The sequence below is a fragment of the Tachyglossus aculeatus genome, chromosome 20, assembly GCF_015852505.1.
Source record: "Tachyglossus aculeatus isolate mTacAcu1 chromosome 20, mTacAcu1.pri, whole genome shotgun sequence".
In the NCBI taxonomy this organism is placed as follows: Eukaryota; Metazoa; Chordata; class Mammalia; order Monotremata; family Tachyglossidae; genus Tachyglossus; species Tachyglossus aculeatus.
In genome coordinates, this window is record NC_052085.1 from 8,156,914 (window position 1) to 8,181,899 (window position 24,986).

General features: G+C 48.0%; 1 protein-coding gene across 4 annotated transcripts; it reads left to right on the plus strand.

The window, feature by feature from the left end:
- The first annotated feature begins 1,324 nt into the window (after positions 1 to 1,324).
- SLC25A15 (solute carrier family 25 member 15) lies at positions 1,325 to 20,651 on the plus strand. 4 transcript variants are annotated; one of them, XM_038761564.1, is made up of 7 exons: positions 1,325 to 1,372; positions 4,888 to 5,002; positions 8,977 to 9,235; positions 15,194 to 15,331; positions 16,552 to 16,721; positions 16,999 to 17,157; positions 18,571 to 20,651. In XM_038761564.1, the coding sequence occupies exons 2-7, from the start codon at positions 4,948 to 4,950 to the stop codon at positions 18,693 to 18,695; spliced, it is 906 nt and encodes a 301-aa protein (XP_038617492.1). In that variant the 5' UTR covers positions 1,325 to 1,372; positions 4,888 to 4,947; the 3' UTR covers positions 18,696 to 20,651. The 4 variants fall into 4 exon arrangements, with proteins under 4 accessions (XP_038617492.1, XP_038617491.1, XP_038617493.1 ...); XM_038761563.1 differs by lacking the exon at positions 1,325 to 1,372 and adding an exon at positions 1,676 to 1,826; XM_038761565.1 differs by lacking the exon at positions 1,325 to 1,372 and adding an exon at positions 2,862 to 2,966.
- Positions 20,652 to 24,986: the final 4,335 nt, after the last annotated feature.

A 24,986-nucleotide genomic window follows, 5' to 3' on the forward strand; every position in this document is an offset into this window, starting at 1 on the left:
AGGCAGGGATTGGGCGGGCCGGAGAGAGGGGCGGGGCCTGGAGGAACAGGGGGCGTGGTCCGGAGGAACAGGGGACGGGGAAGGGGGCGGGGACTAGAGGGTGGGGGGCAGGAATTGGGCGGGGCAGAGAGAGGGGCGGGGTCTGGAGGGACAGGGGGCGTGGTCTGGAGGGGCCGGGGGCGGGGATTGGGCGGGCCGGTGAAAGGGGCGTGGCCTGGGGGAGCAGGGACGTGGGCTGGGGGCCGGGGGAAAGGGCGGGGTCTGGAGGAACAATCAATCAATCAATCGTATTTATTGAGCGCTTACTGTGTGCAGAGCACTGTACTAAGCGCTTGGGAAGTACAAGTTGGCAACATATAGAGACAGTCCCTACCCAATAGTGGGCTCACAGTCTAGAAGGGGGAGACAGAGAGCAAAACCAAACATACTAACAAAATAAAATAAATTGAATAGATATGTACAAGTAAAATAAATAAATACATAAATAGAGTAATGAATATGTACAAGCATATATACATCAATCAATCAATCGTATTTATTGAGCGCTTACCGTGTGCAGAGCACTGGACTAAGCGCTTGGGAAGTCCAAGTTGGCAACATCTAGAGACAGTCCCTCCCCGACAGTGGGCTCACAGTCTAAAAGGGGGAGACAGAGAACAAAGAGAAGCAGTGTGGCTCAGTGGGAAAGAGCACGGGCTTTGGAGTTAGAGGTCATGGGTTCAAATCCCTGTCCGCCAATTCTCAGCTGTGTGACTTTGGGCAAGTCACTTAACTTCTCAGTGCCTCAGTTACGTCATCTGTCAAATGGGGATGAAGACTGTGAGCCCCCGCGTGGGACAACCTGATCACCTTGTAACCTCTCCAGCGCTTAGAACAGTGCTTTGCACACAGCACCTGTATATATGTTTGTACATATTTATTACTCTATTTGTTTATTTTACTTGTACATAGCTATTCTATTTATTTTATTTTGTTAGTATGTTTGGTTTTGTTCTCCGTCTCCCCCTTTTAGACTGCGAGCCCACTGTTGGGTAGGGACTGTCTCTATATGTTGCCAATTTGTACTTCCCCAGCGCTTAGTACAGTGCTCTGCACACAGTAAGCGCTCAATAAATACGATTGATGATGATGATGATGATGATTGGGCTGGCCGGGGGAGGGGCGTGGCCTGGAGGAACCGGGGGGCGGTGATTGGGCGGGACGGGGAAGGGGCGTGGCCTGGAGGGGCGTGGCCGGGCCAGTGCTGAGCTCGTGCCCGCGCCCGTGCTCGTGCCCGCCGCCCATGTGCGGAGCGGCGGCAGGGTGGCCTTGGGCTCCCCCTAGCGCCCGCTACAGACAGAAGCGGACCAGCGGGGACCTGCCTGCAGGGCAAGTAAGAGCAACAACTGGGCCATTTGCTAAGCGCCTACTACCTACTATGTGCCACCGGGCACTGCACTGAGCGCTGGGGCGGGGCGGGGAGAAGCGAATCAGGGCGGGCACAGCCCCCCCCCCCGTCCCACGTGGGGCTCACAGTCCCCCATCCCCACTTTACAGCCGACTTCACTGAGCCACAGAAGTGAAGTGACTTAACCAAGGTCACACAGCAGACGAGTGGCGGGGCCGGGATTAGAACCCACGACCTCTGACCGCCCCCCCCCCCCCCCCAGGCCCGGCCTTAGCCACTAGGCCACGCTGCCCCCAAGGCCGGCAGGCGCTCACTACAGTGCCCTAAGCGTCCAGTAAATACCACCGCCCTCCAGAACCGTGGAGAAGGCGGGGAAATAATAGGGCCCGCCGTACTTCCAGCGGAGTTGTGGTAGCAGGTGGTTAAGCCGGGAGGCTCAGTGAGTAGTTACTCTATTTATTTTATTTGTACATGTTTATTCTATTTATTTTATTTTGTTAATATATTTTGTTTTGTTCTGTCTCCCCCTTCTAGACTGTGAGCCCGCTGTTGGGTAGGGACCCTCTCTAGATGTTGCCAACTTGGACTTCCCAAGCGCTTAGTCCAGTGCTCTGCACACAGTAAGCGCTCAATAAATACGATTGATTGATTGATTGATTCTGTCTCCCCCTTCTAGACTGTGAGCCCACTGTTGGGTAGGGACCGTCCCTATATGTTGCCAACTTGGACTTCCCAAGCGCTTAGTCCAGTGCTCTGCACACAGTAAGCGCTCAATAAATACGATTGATTGATTGATTGATTCTGTCTCCCCCTTCTAGACTGTGAGCCCACTGTTGGGTAGGGACCGTCCCTATATGTTGCCAACTTGGACTTCCCAAGCGCTTAGTCCAGTGCTCTGCACACAGTAAGCGCTCAATAAATACGATTGAATGAATAATAATAATAATGATAATGGTGGTATTTGTTATGCGCTTACTATGTGCAAAGCACTGTTGAATGACTGGTTTGGGGGCCTTCACTCATTCAATCCTATTTATTGAGCGCTTACTATGTGCAGAGCACTGTACTGAGCACTTGGGCTAAGTACAATTCAGCAACAGAGACCATCCCCGCCCACAATGGGCTCACAGTCCAAAAGGGGGACAAGTTGGACCCCCAGCTTTAGTGACCGCAGGAGTTTTATTTTGATTTGTCGTTGCTTTCGTCTTTATAGTCGTTTAAAGATCGAAGGGTGACCGGAATCGAGTTGTGTGCTGCAGGAGATCAGTAACGACTTAATAGGGCCCAACCCTAAATTACCAGAAATTTATGAAGCTCCGTGGCCTTTGCCAATGGAGTTAGATTCAGCGGAGATAGCCGCAGTGGAGAATGATGAAATTGGTTCTCAATCTGAGAATGAAGTTGAGAAAGCAGCATGGCTTTGTGGAGAGAACAGTTCCCGGGTTCGAATCTTGGCCCTGCCACTTGTCTGCCGTGTGAATTTGGGCGAGTGGTTTAAGTTCCCTTGGCCTCAGTTCTCTCACCTGGAAAATGGAAATTAGATACCTGTTCTCCCTCCTCCGTAGGCTGTGATGCCCAGGTGAGGCAAAGACTGTCCGATCTGATCGTCTTGTAGTAATAATAGTGGTATGTGTTAAGTACTTACTATGTGCCAGGCACTGTACTGAGCGCTGGGGTAGATACAAGCAAATTGGGTTACCGTTTTAGGTAACCTTGTAGATAACCTAGCTTTTTGCAATGCGCTCAGCACAAAGTAAGCACCTTACAGATGCAGTTCTTACAGTTAAGCAGAGCTTTAGCAGAGGAACCGATATTTCTGATTTCTGTCCCTCTCCGTTTCATTTTAAGTAGAGGACAAAAGTGCTACTTTTTTTTTCTCAAAAGTTTTCTTTTATAAATGTACACACCACTAATTGTCGTATTTTTCCTTGTCTTGCACTTTGTAGAAAACTATCCTGACTATTCTTTGCTTTATTTCTTGACAATTAAGTTACTGTAACATTCCTTTGCACTGGAAAATTCTTGATCATTGAATATGGGTTTAATGATTTTAAGTCATTTTGAGGCCTTCTGTCCTGATTCTGATTCACATTTTCATTTAGTCTTTATTTTTTTTTAAATCAAAGCTCTTTATATACATTATTCATTCATCTTGACTTGTGTAATGTTTTTCAGAGCAGCACTTTCTAAAACAGTAGTGAGTCTTGCATTGCATCTGAATTCATGACACAGCTACCTTACCTTCAACTGCTTTTCCCAGAACTCGAAAATCCATCCAAGTAATTAAAATTGGGCGTCTGTTTTTTTTTTTAAACCCTTTCTTTTCTTTCACGAAAGCCCAGGGATGAACAGAAAGGTCATCTTCATCATTATTCTGTGTCGATAAGTCTGTGATTTTATCCATAACTGAGCATCCAGCTCAGGCTATTAATGCTTGCAACTAGCATTGGCTTTGGCAGCTCAGTGCTATTGCCGGCTTTTTAGGTTCTGGTACTTAATCCCCATTTTACAGATGAGGAAGCTGAGGCTTGCCCAAGATCACACAGGAGGCATGTGGCGGGCTCCATGCTCGTGTCCTGGTCCGGATTCAGTGTGGGGGAGGAGAGGATGTGGCCCTAGAAACTTTCACCCCAGTATGACCTTGTGAGCTTTCGGCCAATCTCCTTCTCCGCCACGTCCAGCGCAGAAGCCCGAGGGGAGGGTACGTGGAGACAGGTGGTGGGCCCCTTTAAGGGAACAAATCAAAGAGTGACCGTCACTACCTGTTATGAGCCCAAGTCGCCCCTCTCCCCTACTCTGACCAGCTCCTTCTGCCGCTTGCTAGTCAGCCTTCCGGGGCTCACCGGGTACATCGGCCCTCATCCCAAGCTCGCTCGCAGATCCAGGTCGATCCATCCCTCCGTCTCTCAGATCCAGGTTGGTGCAGCCGTTGGCCATTGGCCCAAGACCAACTGCCGCCGTGAAGGGGAGGTGACCCACGGTGCGGAATCTGGGAGCATTGGCCGTGTCCCCAAGTCGGCCTACTGGGCTTTGGACAGAAGCTCAGAGAGAAAGAAACCCTCTCTCTGCTAGTGGGGAGAGCCAGAGAGAGGTGTCGCCGTGGTGGGTGGGGAATGTGCCTGCTGTGTTGTTATATTGTACTCTCCCAAGCGCTTAGAACGGTGCTCTGCACACGTTAAGTGCTCAAGAAATACGGCTGACTGACAAAGGGGACTGATTGAGGAACCGGGAACAGGCCAAGGTGCCCGCACGAGCGCATGTCTGAGGATTCCTCAGGCATGGAGCTAGATTGGGAGCCGGTGGGGGAGGGAGGCAGGAGATGGAGTTTGTCTCCCTTTACTATCCCCCGCCGACTCGCCACTTTCCGAATCCTCACCTCGGCTCCAGGACCAGATGAACCCAGAACGGACCGTCCGTCTGGCCCTCTTGATTTGGCTGGTAGCCATAGACCCGGAGAAGGCTGAGGCGTCCGTCAAGACTTATCTTTTGTTTGCTTCCAGGGGTCTGCACTGCCGGTTACAAGTTTGATTCAGTAGAGTGCGGTGAGCCAGAGCCAAAACATGAAGAGCAACCCTGCTATCCAAGCCGCCATTGACCTCTCTGCGGGGGCTGCAGGTAATCTCCGAGAATTTCCTATCCCGGCCTTGCTTTCCAGAGATGTTCTGGGGATTAACGGAATAGATGTTTGTAAAGTCCTCTGGCCCATCCAAAGAAGGCGCAGAAGGATGGTTGGGGCCTGGGGAGGAGTGTACCACTCCGCCAACGACTTCCTGCCACAGCAATTTGTTTTGCTGTAATAATAATAATAATAATAATAATAATGGTATTTGTTAAGCGCTTACTATGTGCCAAGCACTGTTCTAAGCACTGGGGTAGATACAAGGTTATCAGGTTATCCCACTTTGGGGGTCACAGTCTTAATCCCCATTTTACAGATGAGGTAACTGAGGCACAGAGAAGTGAAGTGACTTGCCCAGGGTAACTTTGCTATAGAATGGCAAAGAACTGATCCTATTCTGCTTAAGTGGTTTCAGCTCAAGACTCTACCTGGATGACTTTGAGAGGTTGAGATTAGACTGTCCTACTGCCCTCCATCCAGTAATAATAATAATAATGGTGGTATTTCTTAAGCGCTTATTCTGTGCCAGACACCATACTCAACGCCGGGGTGGATGCAAGCAAATCGAGTGGATACAATCCCTGTCCCATGTGGGGCTCATAGTCTCAATCCCCATTTTACAGATGAGGTAACTGAGGCACAGAGAAGTTAAGTGACTTGCCCAGGGTCACTAAGCAGGCAAGTGGCAGAGCCGGGATTAGGACCTATGACCTTCTGATGCCCAGGCCTTTGCTCTATCCAATCCGCCATGCTGCTTCTCTAAAGGAGAACCCCCCAGTGTGGAGCTTTGACTTTTTCACCCTAAAGAGAAGGTGGCTGAAATTAGAATTTTGACATTCCAGTTTTGGAAAACCTGACTCGGGCTGCGGAGCGCTACTGTTTTGAAAGTGGACACTGAGGTGCATTTCTTAAGGTTCGCAACCACTTCCCTGGATCAGAATGAACATTCCGAAGAGAGAGAGTCATCCCCGTGAACATGCCTGCCAACTCCCGTCTTATCCCCAACCCCCATCCCTGCCCTTCCATCATGGGACTCTGCCCGCTGGCTCCCGCCAGCTCCTCGTCTCCTGCCGCGTTCTGCTTCCTCTCACGGTTTTCCGTACCTCAGGGTCGAGCTGCTGCTTCGTAAGAAGTTTGCTTTGTCTTTCTCCTTCCTCCCATTAGCATGAGTAAGTAGGAGTTGAATCCCCAGTGGAGCCCGGCCTTCTCTCTGTCTCCCCCCCCACCCCCCCATACAATCGAGCCACGGGTGTTTGTGATGGCCCCTTTCGCCTGAGCTTTAAGCTTGATGACGGTGGTGATGTCCGTTGACCTCATAGCTCGGGAAACTAAACTCCCTACACGTTGGTTTTATCATCCTCACAACCCCTCTGTTGGAAAGTAACACCCAAGTATTTTCCCCGTGGTACATCCTGGGAAAACGGAGCCAGGCCAAATAAAATCTGCCCGGAAAATAGCCTGCTGTTCCTTGGGACACAACCACTGGGGTTGTCAGGAAAGTAAAACAGAACTCTGGTTTCGTTTGCTTTGCTTTCAGTATCCTTTCACGAGGGAGGGTGGGCTCATCTTCAAAATGGGGTGGGCTAATTGCCGTATACTTCTTATCAGAACGCAGTAAACGCGGTCCAAAACCACACAGTGAACGAGTGGCTGATCCAAGCTCAGAACCCAGACGCCTGACTCTCCGCCCTGTGCTCACTGAACCTCAGAGGGTGCCGCCTCTTGCTGTAACGGGTTCTTTAAACATCATCCCGAAGGACTACATCCCATTGCCTAACAATGGGTTGTATCGGTTTGTACAGAACCCAATATCGCCGGCCTTCCTTAACCTCTTGCATGAAACGACCTGGTTGGCTTTGGTACTTTTTGTTCACACCCTGAGCATTGATTTTTAGAGGCAAGCTTGGGTTTGTTGACCTTGTTACTCCCGTCAGATAATTTGATCAGTTGGGTAACCACACACACCATTTTGTCCCCAGTGTGTCCCCTGGAAGAGTGTGTCCAGAGTCTGGTTTTTCAGCAAGTATTGGGGTTTGCTTTCTTTTTCCTTTTAAGCAGAATTCTGTTTCGGTAGCTTCCCCCCATCCCCAAGTTGGGAATACAGATATAGTGCTCAAGGCTTCAGAAAAAAATCCACATGAGCTTCAGGGCATTCCTGGGCCCGATGTCTTTATCACTTAGAAATCATTATGCCTCAGCATTAGCTTTAAACTCATGATCTTGTCCAAGTTGTAGCTGGAGTTAATTGCTTAGCTTTTCTCTGGTTCTTGATTTGCCTACTAATGTTTTAAAATGCAGCAACCTCTCATATTGAATTTTTCTCTTGAATTCACACCCATCCTCAGCACTTAAGTCAGTATTGATGGTGTATCTGACCAACATAGGCCACTTACTAATCTATTTCATTTCGTATATTTTGCTAGTACCAGTTGTATCCTTGTTCTTCCTCTTGCTTCCACTCCGTAGAGATAATTCTCCTTTAATGTGCATCTTTCACTACACCGTTTGGCTAGAATGCTATTTCTGAATTAGGAAACATTCCTCTTGTCTGGGTAGGACTTGAAACGATGTGGGAAGAAAGTTGTGAGTCGATGACCAGAGCGCGTCAAAGTGCACAGTCTCTAACCCGAGTTTTCCTGAACATAGCGACGGTCAGAGCCCTAATGCTTGGGTCAACAGAGAAATGATCGTAATTTGGGGCTGCCTTTCTCCGCCATTAGTCTGTAATCTCCTCTGGAGGCAGGGAACAAGTCTTTTGCTTTGGTTGGGTTATCCAGTCAGTCAGTCTCTTTCATCCCTGGGGATTTTCATTGCCTGATCTGGGAAGTAGACCGTAGCTTTGTCCTCCGGATCCCAAAGGCAGTAGCTCATTCTGTTTAGATCGGTTGGTTTCTCTGCTGGCGGCTGTAGAGCAGGACTGTGTAGCTTTTCAGGTGCGATCAACTGTAGTCCCGCAGGAGAGAGACAGACAGAGCCAAAGAATGCGGGCAGGAGTTGGACTTGGGTCAGCCAGTGCAGCTATGATTGGGGGGCACAGTTAGGTGCCTGCTTTAACTTGTGTAGAAAATGTTGTTAGCAGTAGATGATTAGCTCCCGAAGACCAACACTGTGGTTTATCCAAACCCCTCGGTTCTCTTCCTTCCGACTTGGGGCCATTAAACTATTCATCGGCGTCTCCACTAAAGAGATGATATGATCCAAATCGGGCATTTTATAGTCCTGGCATTTATTAAATCAATCAATCAGTCAATCGTATTTATTGAGCGCTTATTGTGTGCAGGGCACTGTACTAAGCGCTTGGGAAGTACAAGTTGGCAACATATAGAGACAGTCCCTACCCAACAGTGGGCTCACAGTCTAAAAAGGGGAGACAGAGTACAAAACCAAACATACTAACAAAATAAAATAAATAGAATAGATATGTACAAGTAAAATAAATAAATCGAGTAATAAATATGTACAAACATATATACATATATACAGGTGCTGTGGGGAAGGGAAGGAGGTAAAATGAGGGGATGGAGAGGGGGACAAGGGGGAGATGCTTACTATGTACCAGTTACGCTAGAGAAGCAGCACGGCATAGTGGATAGAGCACGGGCCTGAGAGTCGGCAGGTCTTGGGTTTTAATCCTGGCTCCGCCCCACGTCTGCTGTGTGACCCTGGGCAAGTCACTTCACTTCTCCGGGCCTCAGTTCCCTCATCTGTAAAATGGGGATTGAGACTCTGAGCCCCCTGCGTCCAATCCGATTTGCTTGTATCCACCCCGGTGCTTAGAACGGTGCTTGGCACAGAGTAAATGCTCAACAGATATCGTAATTTTTATAATTATTGTACTAGCGCTGAGGAGGGTGTCGAACGAAAACGTTGGCAGACCCAAGCCCTGCCCAGAAAGAGCGGGATAGTGGTCGTGACGTGTGGCCCTCCCCCGGCTCCGGCGAGAGGTGACGGCGTGTCCCCTGCCCTCCAGGTGGGACCGCGTGCGTGCTGACCGGGCAGCCCTTTGACACCATGAAAGTGAAGATGCAGACGTTCCCCCACCTGTACCGGAGCCTCGTGAACTGCTGCCTGAAGACGTACCAGCAGGTGGGATTCCGGGGCTTCTACAAGGGGACCAGCCCGGCGCTGATCGCCAACATCGCCGAGAACTCGGTCCTCTTCATGTGTTACGGGTTCTGCCAGCAGATTGTCAGGAAGGTTGTCGGGCTGGAGAAGAACACAAAGTTGAGGTGAGTACCTGCCATGGACTCCCACCCCGGTGGTGTTTGCCGGCAGCGGGTGGCAGTTAGCAAAAGTCCCGGAATTGTTCCTGGAGCCCGTGATGCTGACCCTGAGTTCGTCATTTAACCTCTCTGGGCCTCTGTTCCTTCATCTGTGAAATGGGGAGAGGAGCTCTGCTCTCCCTCCCTCTAAGACTGTGAGTCCCCGAGGGACAGAGGCTGTGTCTGATCCGATTATCTTGAATTCACCCCAGCGCTTAGCACATAAGCGCTTAAGGAATACCGTGATTATTCATCTCAAAGAGAGAACCACTGGTGTGTTTAGAAAATGTCTGAATTTTAGCGTATTTCTGGTTTAGAACCAAAGTTGAGGCCCAGCCCACAACAGAGCCGTAGGCTGGCTCTGTGGGAATGGCAGCAGAACGGGAACTGCCTCGGCTGTTGGGCTTTTGCGAGGCCTCAAACCAGCCCCTTAGCCTTCTGCAACCTCCTTTCCTCCCTTTTCTACAAGGAGAATACTAGTGTGGTGAAAAAGAGCTAGTGAGGAGGATTTGGGGAATCTATATATTTGAAAGACTGCTTCACAGACACTGAAGACTAATGTCAGGGCTCTGCTGATGGCCAAAGGCACCAGGTCTTTAGTGCTGCTTTTTGGCCTATGCCGCACTTGGCCGTTCTTCTTGAAACAGTTGGCCAAATACATTCCGTACCCCGGAAATCCGTTTCCCCAGGACGCAGGAATCCATGCGGGAGACTTTGAAGTTGGAAAAGCAACAGTACTTGGGAATGTGGAGAAAGAGAAGTGAATGAGAAGAGGTTGTAACCTAGATCCTTGGATTGAAGTAGATTTCGGATGTCTGCCTTATCTCAGCGATTGTGGACAGAGATCCCAGCGGTTCTGTGTCCAATGGAACTTCTACCCATCCGTCTTTTATACATTATTTTGTTATAAAGAATACTTTAAATTACACTAGAGAAAATAGTAAGTCACAGGCATTTGGGGGGCAGTTAATCTACAAATCATGTTCCTTTGTCCTCCTTTTAATCCCTTAATTGGATACCTCAAAAGTAAACTCTTACTTGTATAATATTTTACTCCCTCAAACTGACCTTCAGACTTCTTCAAGGGTGTTTTCCACAGCTCCACAGTGGAACTATTCTTGTGTGACAGAGGAGGTTGGGAAAGACCTTTTCAATTGGGACAGGGGACTGTTATGTCCTCTTTAGCCAAGGTTGGTTTTGAGTGTGTTTGGTGTTCCTTTTAGTATTTATAGGCTCATACATCCTAGAACTGGTTCTCTTCATAGAACCAGGCAAGACTGCATTTTAATCTTCTGAGATGAACCTGGGTGTTAATTTTATTCTTGAAGCACTGCAGACCAGTAATCTTGTGCTGTGGCTCTAGAAATGCATATGGAGAATTTTCATATACAGTTAACTACTGAACTCTATCTGTGACAACAAAGTAGCTCCTTAATGCCAAACCAAAACCCTTTATGCTACGGTAATAAAATGGGGGCTGGACTCACTCTTTATACAGGAAGATAAAAGCCTTTGTCAGGAAACAAAGTCAGTTGCGAATTTGTGGCGTTTACCTCAGCAATCTGTTCTGATGTGTTTGGAATTCGTTCATTCAGACTCTTTGAGGCACTATACCAAAAGACTCAGTATTTCTCTATAGAACCTTATATTCACTGACCCCCATTACAGTTCAAAACACTTGCCAAGCCCCGACCAGTGACCTTAACCAATCTCTGCCCTGTCAGAGGGCTGCTAGAGGCATGGAGGAAGGCCCTGGTTGGATTTGATAGTAATAGAAAGTAATTCTAGTTTCTGTTGTAGTTATTAGAAAAATAAGCACCTGGAAAATGACATTGTAAATGTCAATGGGAAATCAGAGAGGGAGGAGTACTGAACAGCATGATTTTGCACAATAATAGTTATTATGGTTAAAAACTCACAATGGGCCAAGCACTGTACTGAATGCTGGCGTGGCACGAGATAATCAGATCAGACACAGGCCGTGCCTCATCTGGGCTCACAGACTACGGGGGAAGGAGAACAGGCATTGAATCCCCAGATGAGGAAACTGAGACACAGAGAAGTAATGACTTGCCCAGAGTCACCCAGCAGGGAAATGGCCGAGCCAGGTCCTCTGGCTGCTCTTTCTGCCTAGGTATCCCTCTTAAGCTCTTCTCTAGCTTTGTAACATTCGTAAACCCCATGGTGTCAGGCATGCACAAACAAAAGCAGATATAGACCTCCTATAAAAATTACATGGCAAAAAGCCCAGGTAAGCCCATGTCCTAAGCAAGAGATTCTCCATTTTGGGGCTCATTCTCTCCCAGAGATTGAACCCGCCTGATCTGAGCGAGCCTAAAAGGAAAGATCGGCACAGCTTGGCCAAAATTCTCGCTCTCCTCCAATAGCCCACCACCCATCAGCAGGCCAAAGTCCTCGAGCTGCTGTCTTGAGATTTCTTTCTGTCTGGACCCCCACATGGGCCCTTGAGATTTTTCCGAATACATCCCATCCTGAGCTGGAGAAACGAACACCTCAGTTTTCAGGCCCCAGCTCGCAGTCCACAGCCTAAAAGGAGTTGACTAAGACCTTTTTTTGGCTTGTAGCTACAAAGTGACTTTACCAAAAGCCCCAGGCCAGAAGAACTGTCCAGTAGCTGCACTTGGGTTAAGACATGGGAAAATATTCAGCTAGTCAGAATCTATGCTTCTGATGCGCTTCTAGAGTCACATGTCCTCCCCTGTAATCTGGGTTGTTTATATCCAGCTCTTCGGAAAATCGCCAGAATCACCGAAATGTCATTAAACTTGAACACCCTCATTAGGCCTTACCACTTGCACCAGTGATCACCTCACCTCCTTCAAAACACCCCTGACAGTGGAGAGATCAAGCTCAAGAACCTCCCTGCAGCAACTACAGTAAGGATTCCCCCTCAGTGATGATATTATTAATAGTAATAAAAATAGCAGCTGTGGTATTTGTTAAGTACATAGTAGGTGCCAGTGGTGGGGATGGTAAAATACAGTCATATCCCTGTCCCAGCTGGGGCTCACAGTCCAACGGGGAGGAAGAACATCTGTCTATCCTCATTTTAGCAAAGAAAAAACTGACTCCGCCTGGTATTTCCAGTTGGATTTATGCAATCAAATAGTACAGTGCTCTGCACACAGTAAGCGCTCAATAAATACGATTGATGATCAAATAGCCTTGTCCAGTTCTATTTCATGTTGCCGGGGCAAGCAGACAGGCAGTAAGTGCTACTGAGGGTGATCATCATCATCATCAATCGTATTTATCGAGCGCTTACTATGTGCACAGCACTGTACTAAGCGCTTGGGAAGTACAAATTGGCAACATATAGAGACAGTCCCTACCCAACAGTGGGCTCACAGTCTAAAAGGGGGAGACAGAGAACAAAACCAAACATACTAACAAAATAAAATAAATAGAATAGATATGTACAAGTAAAATAAATAAATAAATAAATAGAGTAATAAATATGTACAAACATTTATACATATATACAGGTGCTGTGGGGAAGGGAAGGAGGTAAGATGTGGGGGATGGACAGGGGCACGAGGGGGAGAGGAAGGAAGGGGCTCAGTCTGGGAAGGCCTCCTGGAGGAGGTGAGCTCTCAGTAGGGCCTTGAAGGGAGGAAGAGAGCTAGCTTGGCGGATGGGCAGAGGGAGGGCATTCCAGGCCAGGGGGATGACGTGGGCCGGGGGTCGATGGCGAGACAGGCGAGAACGAGGTACGGTAAGGAGATTAGTGGCGGAGGAGCGGAGGGTGCGGGCTGGGCTGTAGAAGGAGAGAAGGGAGGTGAGGTAGGAGGGGGCGAGGTGATGGACAGCCTTGAAGCCCAGGGTGAGGAGTTTCTGCCTGATGAGCAGATTGATTGGTAGCCACTGGATGAGAGCAAGTAAAAGGAGGTTGGCCAACATTGTGAGTTGGGCCGTCCGTTTTCTTCTCTCAACAGAGACTCGTAGTAGGCAGTCGGGGAGCTGAATTTCCAATTGGACCGCTGCCCAGAGAGGGTCATCACAGGCTTAAATACCTCTTGGCATTTTTCCCTCCCCCGAGAGCCTCTCTCCAAAGTCACTGAATTGACTGAGATTCCCAGGAGCCAGGCAATGGCTTTGGGGGTTTGTGGACTCGAGACTGTGCGCTTGCAGGAACTGTGTCTGATCATCACAGGCTTAAATACCTCTTGGCATTTTTCCCTCCCCCGAGAGCCTCTCTCCAAGGTCACTGAATTGACTGAGATTCCCAGGAGCCAGGCAATGGCTGTGGGGGTTTGTGGACTCGAAACTGTGCGCTTGCATGAACTGTGTCTGAGCCTGTAGGGCAGTTTAAGACATCTTGCATAATTCCGAGCCTGGTGAGCCCCTGCCAGCTGGAGAGGGGGAGCCTAATGAGCATCAGAGCCATCTGAAAGGTGAATAGGTTGCATTTTGTAAGGTGCCTTTTGCGGGGGGGGGGTTTGTCTCCCAGTTTCTTTGAAAGTCTCAATACACTAAACAGCCTGTAATTATGCTCACTGGTCAAACTCATTCCTTCCCTTCCTCCCCTTTCCCATCCTTCCCACTCCAAGAGTTGCTTTTGAGCCTTGAGAATTTTTTAACTTTGTAAAATGTAGAAGTAGTAATCATGCTATCTCTTCAGCGAACTGTAGAAAGCACTTGGGAGATAGAGACTTAAGTCCTGTTCCCTGCCCACAAGGATCTAACACTCTAGCTGAGGTTGGAGGGCGATAGACAGAAATATTGAATGAGCATATATACTACTACTTAATAATAATAATAATGGCATTTATTAAGCACTTACTATGTGCAAAGCACTGTTCTAAGCGCTGAATCTAACGATACCCCTCTCAGGATCACACCTGGAGACTTTCCAGTATTCCACCAGTCTCGGCTATGGGAGGGAGAGTCAAACAGAGGCATACCCATTCCATTCCTAGCCTGGCTAGCGAGTAGAAGGAAGTCTGCTGCTACAAGTCAAAACTCCCCTGTGCCGGACTGCAGCGGCACGGTGGAGAGTTGACGGCGGAGACTCAAGTTTACGGCGTGGAAGGAGGCAATGGTAAACCACTTCTGTATCTTGACCAAGAAAACTCTATGGATACACTACCGGAACAACTGCGGGTAGAAGTGGGGCTTTCTGGGAGAGATGTGTCCATGGACTCGCTATGGGTCGGAGACGACTCGACAGCGTAAGACGAGTCTTCTAACGATGGTATTTCTTAAGCCCTCACTGTGTGCTAAGGACTGGGAGACGACTCAACAGCGTAAGAGTCTTCTAACGATGGTATTTCTTAAGCCCTAACTATGTGCTAAGGACTGGGGTAGGAACAAGATAATCAGATCAGTCATTGACCGTCCCCGACCCACACGGGAGAGAGCACAGGTGTTTAACCCCCATTTTACCGAGGAGGAGGCCGAGACCCAGAAAAGTTAAGTTGAGAAGCAGTGTGGCCTAATGGAAAGAACATAGGCGTGGGAGTCCGAGGTCCTGGGTCCTCTGTGCCTCAGTTGTCCTCTTCTCCCTCCTACTTAGACTGTGAGCCCCATGAGGGCCGGGGACTAAATTCACCTGTATCTATCCCAGCACGTAGAACAGTGTTTGACACGTAGTAGGCGCTTAAAAAATACCTTAAAAAAAAAAAGTGACCAACCCAGGTCACACAGCAGGCCAGGGGAGGAACCTGGACTAGAAGCAGGGTTTCCTGACTCCCAGTGCTGAGCTTTCCCCACTAGGCCACAGTGCCTTCTTTTTGACACATGTGCTGTGACTGCCCAGTGGGACGTGCACCGGAGAGGAACCCTGAGCCAATTGCCCCCCTCTCAGCCGATGGCAACTGTTCCCCGTGTACCTTCTTGCTGCAGAGTGCAGACGTTCACTCTGGTTTGCCAGAGCATCTCCCGTTACGTTGTGTTGTGTTGCAGCGATCTGCAGAATGCCGCGGCGGGATCTTTCGCCTCTGCGTTTGCGGCCCTGGTTCTCTGTCCCACGGAGCTCGTGAAGTGTCGACTCCAGACCATGTATGAAATGCAAGCATCGGGCAAGATAGTAGAAGGCCAAAAGTAAGTGCAGTTTCTGCAGAGCCCCTGCAGCCTTTCGTTATCTTGGAGCTTTCGGTGCTGAGAACCGGAAACCTCCTTCGTACTGAATCCTTGGTCGCAGAATCATTCTGGAACGGGGTCCTAGGTTGTGGGACTCCCCTGAGTCATTCACTTGGCCTTCCTTCTGAACGGCTGGAGCACTTCCTCCTGCGAATCATCCCTCGGATTTCGCTTCGGATCACCTTAAAGCTCAGCCTCAGAAATTGGCATTCACCTGCCCAGCCGGGGAACTAATAACTAACGAATGCCATTTCCCAGGCTGAGTTGGAGGATTTTCCTGACCTGAAAGGGAGCCTTTTAAAGGGTCAACAAAATGCCGTATTGATAGGGCATGATTAGATTTTTGTGACTTGGCTTGAAATCAGTTTCATTCCTTCTCTCTGGTCCTGCAGCAGTTTGGGCAGAGACCCTTGCCCAAAAATATAAAACCAAACAAAAACCCCTCCTGAGGCCATTTGATTTTGGCGGAGAATATCCTCTCCTCAGGTAACAGCGGCTTTTCAGGAGTAGGGCCACGGAGTCAGAAGAATAGAGTTCTGTTAGCCTCTTCCACTGACTGGAAGAAGGCCTCTTCCAGGCCTTCCCAGATTGAGCCCCCTCCTTCCTCTCCCCCTCGTCCCCCCTCCATCCCCCCATCTTACCTCCTTCCCTTCCCCACAGCACCTGTATATATGTATATATGTAGTACAGTGCTCTGCACATAGTAAGCGCTCAATAAATATGATTGATGATGATGATGATGATATGTTTGTACATATTTATTACTCTATTTATTTATTTATTTTACCTGTACATAGCTATTCTATTTATTTTATTTTGTTAGTATGTTTGGTTTTGTTCTCTGTCTCCCCCTTTTAGACTGTGAGCCCACTGTTGGGTAGGGACTGTCTCTATGTGTTGCTAAATTGTACTTCCCAAGCGCTTAGTACAGTGCTCTGCACACAGTAAGCGCTCAATAAATATGATTGATTGACTGTCAGTTGACCTTAGATGAGTCACTATCTCTCTCCCAAAGTTTCCCTCTCTAAAATGGGAACAAAACTATCTTCATTCGGTCATTTTGGTTGGGAATTAGTTGGGGAGTTGTCGCGGGAGGCGGTGGGAAGGAATGGCGGGCAGAGCCAGAGGCTGGGCTCCCCCCTGGAATTCACTTCTCGTCTTTCACGTGTCCACTCCACCAGCACAGTTTGGTCCGTAGTGAAGAGCATTCTGAGCAAGGATGGGCCCCTGGGCTTCTACCACGGGCTCTCGAGCACTCTGCTCCGAGAAGTTCCAGGCTACTTCTTCTTCTTCGGTGGATATGAGCTGAGCCGGTCGTTTTTTGCATCAGGGAGATCCAAGGAGGAACTAGGTTCGTGTTGGCGCTGCGGGCGGACCAACGGGGAGGTAGAGACCCTCTTGCTAGTGACGTTTACAACCCGACGGAGTCTCCTGTCGCAAAAGACGGACGGGTCTCGGTCTGGTCACGGAGACTTGTCACCCACACCGTTTCCCAACTGTTTCCTTTTCCCAAAGGAAAAGATAAAAAAGAATCAAAAGCCTTTGCTGAAGACCACCTTGGTAGTATTGCGTCGACTTTAAGTCTGGGTCGAAGGGGTTAACTCTCCTTTCTTCGTCCTTCCCTCCAGGCCCTGTCCCGCTGATGTTAAGCGGTGGTGTCGGAGGAAGCTGCCTGTGGCTTGCTGTGTACCCGGTGGACTGCATCAAATCCAGAATCCAAGTCCTATCCATGTCAGGAAAGCAGGCAGGCTTTATGGGAACGTTTGCCAGTGTGGTGAAAAACGAAGGTAGGCCTACCGCGGGGAGAAGCCGGTCTGGAGCGGAGGTTCCCAACCCTTCAGAGCTGGGGCTGAATTAGTGACTGATGGATCGCTTACTGTGTGCAGAGCACAGTACTAAGCGCCTGGGAGAGTACAGTATAACGGAGTCGGTAGACTTGTTCCCTGCCCCACAACGAACTTACGGTCTAGAAGGGGAAGCAGACATTAATGTAAAGAAATTACGGGAAAAGAACAGAAATGCTCATGGGCCCGAGGGGGTGGGGAGCGAATAAAGGGAGCAAATCAGGGCGACACAGAAGATCAGCGCCCACTTGCTCCTAAAGGAACTGGGCCCTCTTGGGTTATTTAGAGGTCTTTCCCGATGAGGATGGTGGTGATACTGCTTTGTTAAATGTTTCTATGGGCTAAGAAATTGCCTCAGAGCAAGAAGTACCCATCCACTATGCAAACCACCACTGGGGAAAGCGACCCTCCCAGAGGAAGGGTGAAATTGATCCAAAGAATAGTGCCTTTATCATTATTATTATTCTCATTACGATGTTGGGCGTAGCCCTCCCTTCCACACCAAACTGATCGTCTAGAAGTAGCCATCGGGCCAGACTGGCTCTGGTGCTGCCTCTCTATCCTGCTCTGAGGGGTCCCTGCTGAATGGGGCCTCCAAACTGGTGGTGATGTCTATTGGGCAATGTGGCTATAACAGCTGGGGCCCCATTTTCTAAGCAGGATTGAGAACTTGTTCAGCACAAATAAACTCTGGACACAGGGTGCAGTGGGCCTAGTGGAAAGAGTCCAGGTCTGGGAGCCACAAGGCCTGGGTTCTAATGCTGGCATTGCCAGGGGCCTGCTGTGTGACCTTGGGCAAGTGACTTAACTCTTCCGGGCCTGTTTCTTCATCTGTAAGGTGGGAATCCATTACCTAGTCTCCCCTCCTCCAAAACCTGGGATCCCCATGTGGTCCTGTGTCTGATCTGATTGTATTATATCGATCTCTTAACTTCTTTAGGCTTCAGTTACCTCATCTGTAAAACAGGGATAAGAGTGTGAACCCCATATGGGACAGGGACTGTGTCTCAACTAATTAACTTGTATCTACCCCAGTGCTTGTCACATAATAAGCACTTTACAAGTACCATAATAATAATTATTATCCTGGGGCTTGGCACATAGTAAATGCTTAACAAATATTCTTATTATAATTAATAATATTGTACTAGTAGCTAGTATGGTCCTGAGGAAATAATGTGCTTTGCTTTCTTCCAACTCTGGATTGAGGAAATCCTGAGAATTAATCATTTGTGCAACTAGTCGGCTAGGCCCCATTTGGGGCGGGGGTCTCCTTGAACATGCTGGGTGACTCTTATTCCCGGGGTCCAGGTATTCTGTGGCAAATACCAACTGGTCTCTGTCTCTATTTTGTAGGGGTAACAGCCTTATATTCTGGACTGAAGCCTACTATGATCCGAGCATTCCCTGCCAATGGGGCCCTGTTCCTGGCCTATGAATACAGCAGGAAGTTGATGATGAGCCAGTTTGAACCATACTGACAACACATCCTTGTAGCAAAGTCTGTTCATTGGAGGCAAGGCTACAGTTCATCTCAGGTTTTAACTGAGGGCATGAGGAAATAATCTGACTTCATGGGTCTCTCTCTGTTGCTCTCTGTTTCTGTTTCCTCAAAAGAACTGACAACTTCAGCATCCACTAAACGCCATTGGTGGAACAGAGAAGAAAAGTCTTACTTGCAGCATGGGGGATGTAAACTCCAGTAGTCTCTTTCTATTTTTTCCCCCACAAATGGCTGCATCCAGAAAAATCTACCCCATCTCCCGTTCTACTCTCTCCGAGGTGGGTGGGACTTGGGGAGTGTTTAATCTCTGAAGTTGTAAATAATTGTTTCCAACAAGCTAACTTCAAACTGCCAGACTCTTTACAAGGGCTGGTAGGTATGAGATCTGGAACGGCTAGTTGTTTTTTGTGAAACCTTCTTCCTTCTCCCATTGTCTTGAGAAGCGCAACTCATCGCTCCTTCAGTCTGCTAGCAGGCTGGGCTTCGGGCCCCAGCCTCACTTCCTCATCTTGTGTTTGTGAGATTCAGAACAAACAGCAAGGTGCTGGCCTAGTGGCTTATCTTGTCTGGAATTCCCAGGATAAGGGGAGCTGGAGTTTATTCAGAAAACCATTTTGTTTTGCAGTAGGCAGCAGTACAGGAGGCTGAATAACCCCCACCACCTACTCCTTCTTTCCCTCCCAGCGACTTGGCTGGGAGGGGCATGGGACCCTGGGTGGAGTTGAGCATGCCCCCTGCCAAAAGCCTTTCCCTTGAGCAGAAGCAGAAGTAACTTCCCTTTCATGCTCCATGGTAGGGAGTGGGGTCAGTAAACAGCCTTCACTTCAGCTTCACATGGGCTGCTTTCAATGTCTTTAATTCTCAAAACCTCCTGAACTGTGGGCCAGAGGACTGGTACAACCTTCTACCTGTGCTCATTGGGCCTCTCTGATGGAGGAAGAGTCACATAGTTCTGGAAAACCACTTACCTTTTCCTTGGATGGTGTCCGGTTCCCCAAACCAGGCTAAGTGATGGGCGAGGTTCGCTTGCAATCACCTGATGGTGAAGTGAGTGGTGCTTGATGGAAAAGCCAGATCCCGGCACCTGCAGCCTGTCCTCTCTTGACGCCTAAGCTATCCTACTGCCCAAGACGGGGGAGACCATTCTGAAACTTTCCAAGTCCTTATTTCCCTGGGCCCTCACTTCTGGGTATTATGCCAAATTTTAATACCAAGGGGCAACTAGCAATTAAGAGAGAAACAGAGGAACGCCACTGCTGAGAGGAGTTTCAGGGCAGAGTTCTAGAATCAGCAACCTCCTTAACCCTTAATAGCCAAAGAGGTAGCATCCCCTCCAGCCCTCCCCATCCATGGCCATAAAATGAGGAGGAAGGAAAAGGAAAATCTAATGCTACTGTTTGATCTGATGATGAAAGGATCCAGAACCAGGCCTAAAGCCTCTGAGAGGGCACAACTCACTTAACTTCCTCTTGAGATGTTCCATAATCCCCGGGGATTTGTCAGGGGGCTTAAGAGGGCCTGACCACTGCCGAATGAAAATGAAAAGGACAAGTAGGGTGGGACCAAGAGAGGGGAGGCAGAGGCTCACCCCGACCCCCTCCGAAAAAAAAAATAAAAATAAATGGAGCCAAGAGGGGACGGCCTCATCCCAACCCCCTGCTCAAATGCCTATTTTAATGGACCTCTGTCAGTCTTACCCAGATGCTTGACAGTACAGTGGAGCCCAAAGACCCACCTCGTCAATATTCTGCCGGCCCCAAGACAACCAAGTCAGAATACATGTCTCTCAGTTCATTTCTTTCCAGTCCAGCTGATGGATGCCCATGCAAAGTTAGAACAACTTTAAATTAAGATTATATTTTAGACAGGAATGGAAGAGACTGTTTAAAAAGGCACACTGGAATTCCTGTCATTAAATTATTTCTCTAATACATGTGTGTGTTTTGTGGTCTCTGTTTTTGAAAGGAATCCCTTACCTCTGTGCCCCTGCAAAATATGTTGATGTAAGATTAGTGCCCCAAACCGGCATTTCAGTATTAACAAGTGTTGTACACCCAATTCCCCTAAAACATGAAGGTTGTGTTTATCCAAAAAGTATATATATATACACACACACACAAAAGTATATATAAACCTAATCAGAAAAAGTAGCATTTTATTATGCCCATCAAGTTGTCATAGTGATACCTTGGTACTGATATAACATTTCTATTTACCCAAAGAACTTTCACATCAATTATCTCATCCTCATATCCCTCTGAGCTAGGGAGAGGCAGAAATCATTAACCCCATTTTACATGAGAAAACAGGCCCAGAGAGGTTAAAGTGACTCCTAAGATCACACAGCAGTTCAGGGGTAGAGCTGTGATTAGAACTCAGATCTGCTACCCATCCCTCACTCTTTCCACTATGCCACCCTGATGCACTGACATGCCCACAAACTCTTTGGATCCAGCATGACACACTGTCAAAAGAAACCGACTCATGTTGTTGACTTTTCCTAATTCTCTAATGTTCTAAACCAGATCACATGGTGAAAACACCCCTTCTAGCTAGAACAGGGTTAAGAAGCTTAAACAGGGCTCTGGCCTCCAAACACTTTCCATTGCATTCAATAACCTGACAAATCTACACACCACAGTTATGAAACTGCTACCAAGAGGATGTTAATGTCACCGTTAATGTCACTGTCCGTCAACTGAAAGGTGGTAAACTTTTGTACTAGAGCGGGATTTGAGTCTGTAACGTTTCCAAATGGGAAAGACCCAAATGATTCCCACCAGGTCATATGGCTCTGCTAATTGCTTGTTAATAATAATGATGGTATTTTTTAAGCGCTTACTATGTGCCGAGCACTGTTCCAGGCGCTGGGTTGTATGACCTTGGGCAAGTCATGACTTCTCTGTGCCTCAGTTTCCTCAACTATAAAATGGGGATTCAAAACCTCTTCTACTAAATCTGTGAGCCCCATGTGGGCCAGGGACTGTGTCTGACCTAATTAGCCTGTACTTACCCCAGTGCTTAGAACAGTGTGTGACCCATAGTAAGTGCTTAACAAATACCATTAAAAGGAAAAAAAAAAACCTTGAGATTGAAGACTTAAAGCCTTGATTGGATTTACCACAGTTGAAGACTTTGCACATTCAGGGAATCCTGACTGAGCTTAAAGACAATGTTTGCCCACTTTTTTTTCCGGCTCAATCAAAATCAGTTTTCATTGCCTAGGGCGTCAGAGAAACCAAACTGACATGAATCAATTTTACACATCAACATGGATTATGTGCACGAAAGGGGAGAAGGGAGGATGGCTTCTGTCCCATCCAGAAGCCTGGTGACAATGAAGATCACATGTCTCTAATCAGAAAGGCAGAAGTGGCAGGAAGCAGCTTGGCCCAGTGGAAAGAGCACAGGCCTGGGAACTGCCATGGGACTGTTGTGTGACCTTAGGCACGTTACTTAACTAATCTGGGCCTCGGTTTCCCCAACTGTAAAATGGGGATTCAATCCTACCCCCTTCATAGATTGTGAGCCTCATGTGGGGCAGGGACTGCGTCCAACCTGAATTAACTCGTATCTACCCCGGCTCTTAGAACAGTGCTTGCTATTTAACAAATGATCAAGGGAAGATTCTTTCCATTTTAACACTGGGCGACCCATTTTGAAACAGCTAAAAGCCAGTCAGACTTCTCTCCTTATCTTTGGCTGTATTTTAAGCAGGCGGAAGAGAGGTTCCTTTAAGTGCTCACTAAATACCATCGATTAGGCAGCCAAAGCCCTCATCTTTATTGATCAAAGTAGGTCAGCTCTGACCCTTCTTTGGCTTTCCTGTCTCCCCCACCCACCCTCCTCAACATCATTTCTGCTCAAACGCTAAGCTCCCTGGCTTGGACTGAGCTGTATTGCTCAGAGGAGGCTTGGACAAGGGCTGTTAGTTCTGGAAGCAGTAGAAAAGGACACTGAGCTTACCTGGCCTGACTTGAGAAGAGACTGCCCCACCGCAGCCCAAAGCCAGCATACTGAACACAAGAAATGTACTTTCACCGAGATATGTAGGAGCTAAAAGTCTGTATTTCTGGTGGGCTGGGCTGCCTGGCCTGAGACCGATTTTTTTCCCCCATGTATGGGAAGATTACGGTCCTAGAAGGGACATTTGGAACCAACCACCGACTAGAATAGCAAAAAACAGCACAGTGTAATAATAATAATAACTGTGGTATTTGTTAAGCATTTACTGTGTGCCAAGCACTGTTCTGAGCGCTAAGCTGGATACAAGCAAATCGGGTTGCACACAGTCCCTGTCCCACTTGGGGCTCACACTCTTAATCCCCATTTTAGAGAGAAGGTAACTGGGGCCCAGAGAAGTGATTTGCCCAAGGTCACACAGCAGACACTTGGTGGAGCCAGGATTAGAACCCAGTCCTATGCTGCCTTTCTAGTGCATGACCTGAGAATGTGCTATGTGCAAAGCACAGCCTGCCCTGCTGACGTATAAAACTCACTGCCAATGTCATCTTCAACTGCAGAAAACAGGGAGTTCACATGGGGCTGGGTATTTTTTTTAATGAATTTTTTTGCCCAAGTTGGCCAAGGGGACAGACTACTTTTAAACACCATCCTAGCAGTGAGGATTTCTTTGTGCAGATAAGAGCAAAGCTTTTGGAACAGAGCACCACTATTTCCATTATGATAACAGTGGTATTGATTAAGCACTTACTACATGCTGAGCACAGGGGGAGATGCAATACCCTCAGCTCCGACACAGTGCTTGTCCTACACAGGGCTCACACACTTTCTGAGGAAGGAGAACAGATAAGAAAACCAAGGCCCTGACTTTTTTAGATACAGTATTTAAGCTGTTACTATGTGCAGGCACTGCACTAAGCACTGGAATATATGCAACATCGCCAGTCCGTGTCCCACGTGGGGCTCTCGGCTTTAATCCCCAATATACAGATGAGGTCACTGAGGCACAGAGAAGTTAAATGACTTACCCAAGGTTACAAAGCAGACCTGTGACTGAGTCAGGTTTAGAACCCAGATCCTCTGACTCCTAGGACTATGCTCTTCCCTCAAGGCCACGCTGTTTCTCCAAGGTCACACAGCAAGCAGGTGCGGAGCCAGAACTACGATCCAGGTCTTCTGATTCCCAGTCCCTTGCTCTTTCTTCAAGGCCACATCTGACCCTGGAAACATGGATATGACCACGTTCCCAGGACTGTGACCTAAGTATGGGCAAGCTGGCTGCAGACTGGGGTGGGAGGGATCCCTACAAGGGCAGCGAAAAATCTTCTGGTGAGGTTTCTGGGAATACTTAAATGCCACACCAAAAAAAATAAAATAAAATAAAAATCACTTTTTCTCCAAGTTGAGTCACTTACATAAATATCTCCCAATTGTTCGTAATTTGCCCACATAATTTCCCAGCCACTGAGAAGAGGCTGCTTGGCACCTGCATATAGGTTTTATGACTAAAGCTCACATCCCTGGTTTGGCCAGTGGTCACTGCATCGACACTCAGCAGAAAGTGCTTTCACTGCTAAGGTTGGGGTAGGGAGGGCTGGTTGGGAGAGGGAGAATAGTAGTAGTAATAATAATAATAATAATAACAATAATAGTAATAGTGTGATGTTTTGGCAAATTCCACTTCCAGGGAAGCAAGTTTGATTTGGAACCCCAACATAGACGGGCTCCACCCCACCACATCCCAAGGGTCTCTGATGCTTTCATCCTCGACAAGATCATATTTACTTGGGGGGGGGGTGGCGAAAAAAGCCCTGATTGCATGACCTCAACTTAAAACTTTTCAGTCCTCCCGGTTCCAACTGCAACATTAACTTCCAGTAGTAAATCCTCACCTAATATTAACTGGCAAAAACAAATTCATTAACAGAAGTGAGACAAACATGGATTATGCAAAAGTGTCCAAACTGATTTTTAGATAGCCTGTTCAGACTTTGTCCTCTGGTCGTATTGCCTAAGAGGGCAACTGTTTGCAAGTGGGTTTTAATAGGCCTGAGCAGGAAGGACAAGTAAGAAGGGCCTTTGAGATGGAGTTGTGAAAATGCATCCAGAGGCAGAAAAGGAGGGAGAAGTCTGTCAGTCACGCTGGGAAAGCCAAGAAAGAAACACTGTTATAGAAAGTCCCCAGCAACAAGTTTTACTAATGATCCTCCTTATCAAAGGATGCTTGATTTGACCTCTGAGCTTGGGAAGGCCATGCCAACTTACTGCAGAGTACACCATCAGTCAAGGGGAAAATATATATATA

What these genes read in the sequence shown, in the direction of transcription:
- SLC25A15 (XM_038761564.1), top strand. Translation starts at nt 4,948, where the DNA reads ATGAAGAGCAACCCTGCTATCCAAGCCGCCATTGACCTCTCTGCGGGG. An exon ending in CCTCTCTGCGGGGGCTGCAG is followed by an intron (nt 5,003 to 8,976) that starts GTAATCTCCGAG and finishes CCTGCCCTCCAG; the next exon opens with GTGGGACCGCGTGCGTGCTG. An exon ending in AAGATAGTAGAAGGCCAAAA is followed by an intron (nt 15,332 to 16,551) that starts GTAAGTGCAGTT and finishes CCACTCCACCAG; the next exon opens with CACAGTTTGGTCCGTAGTGA.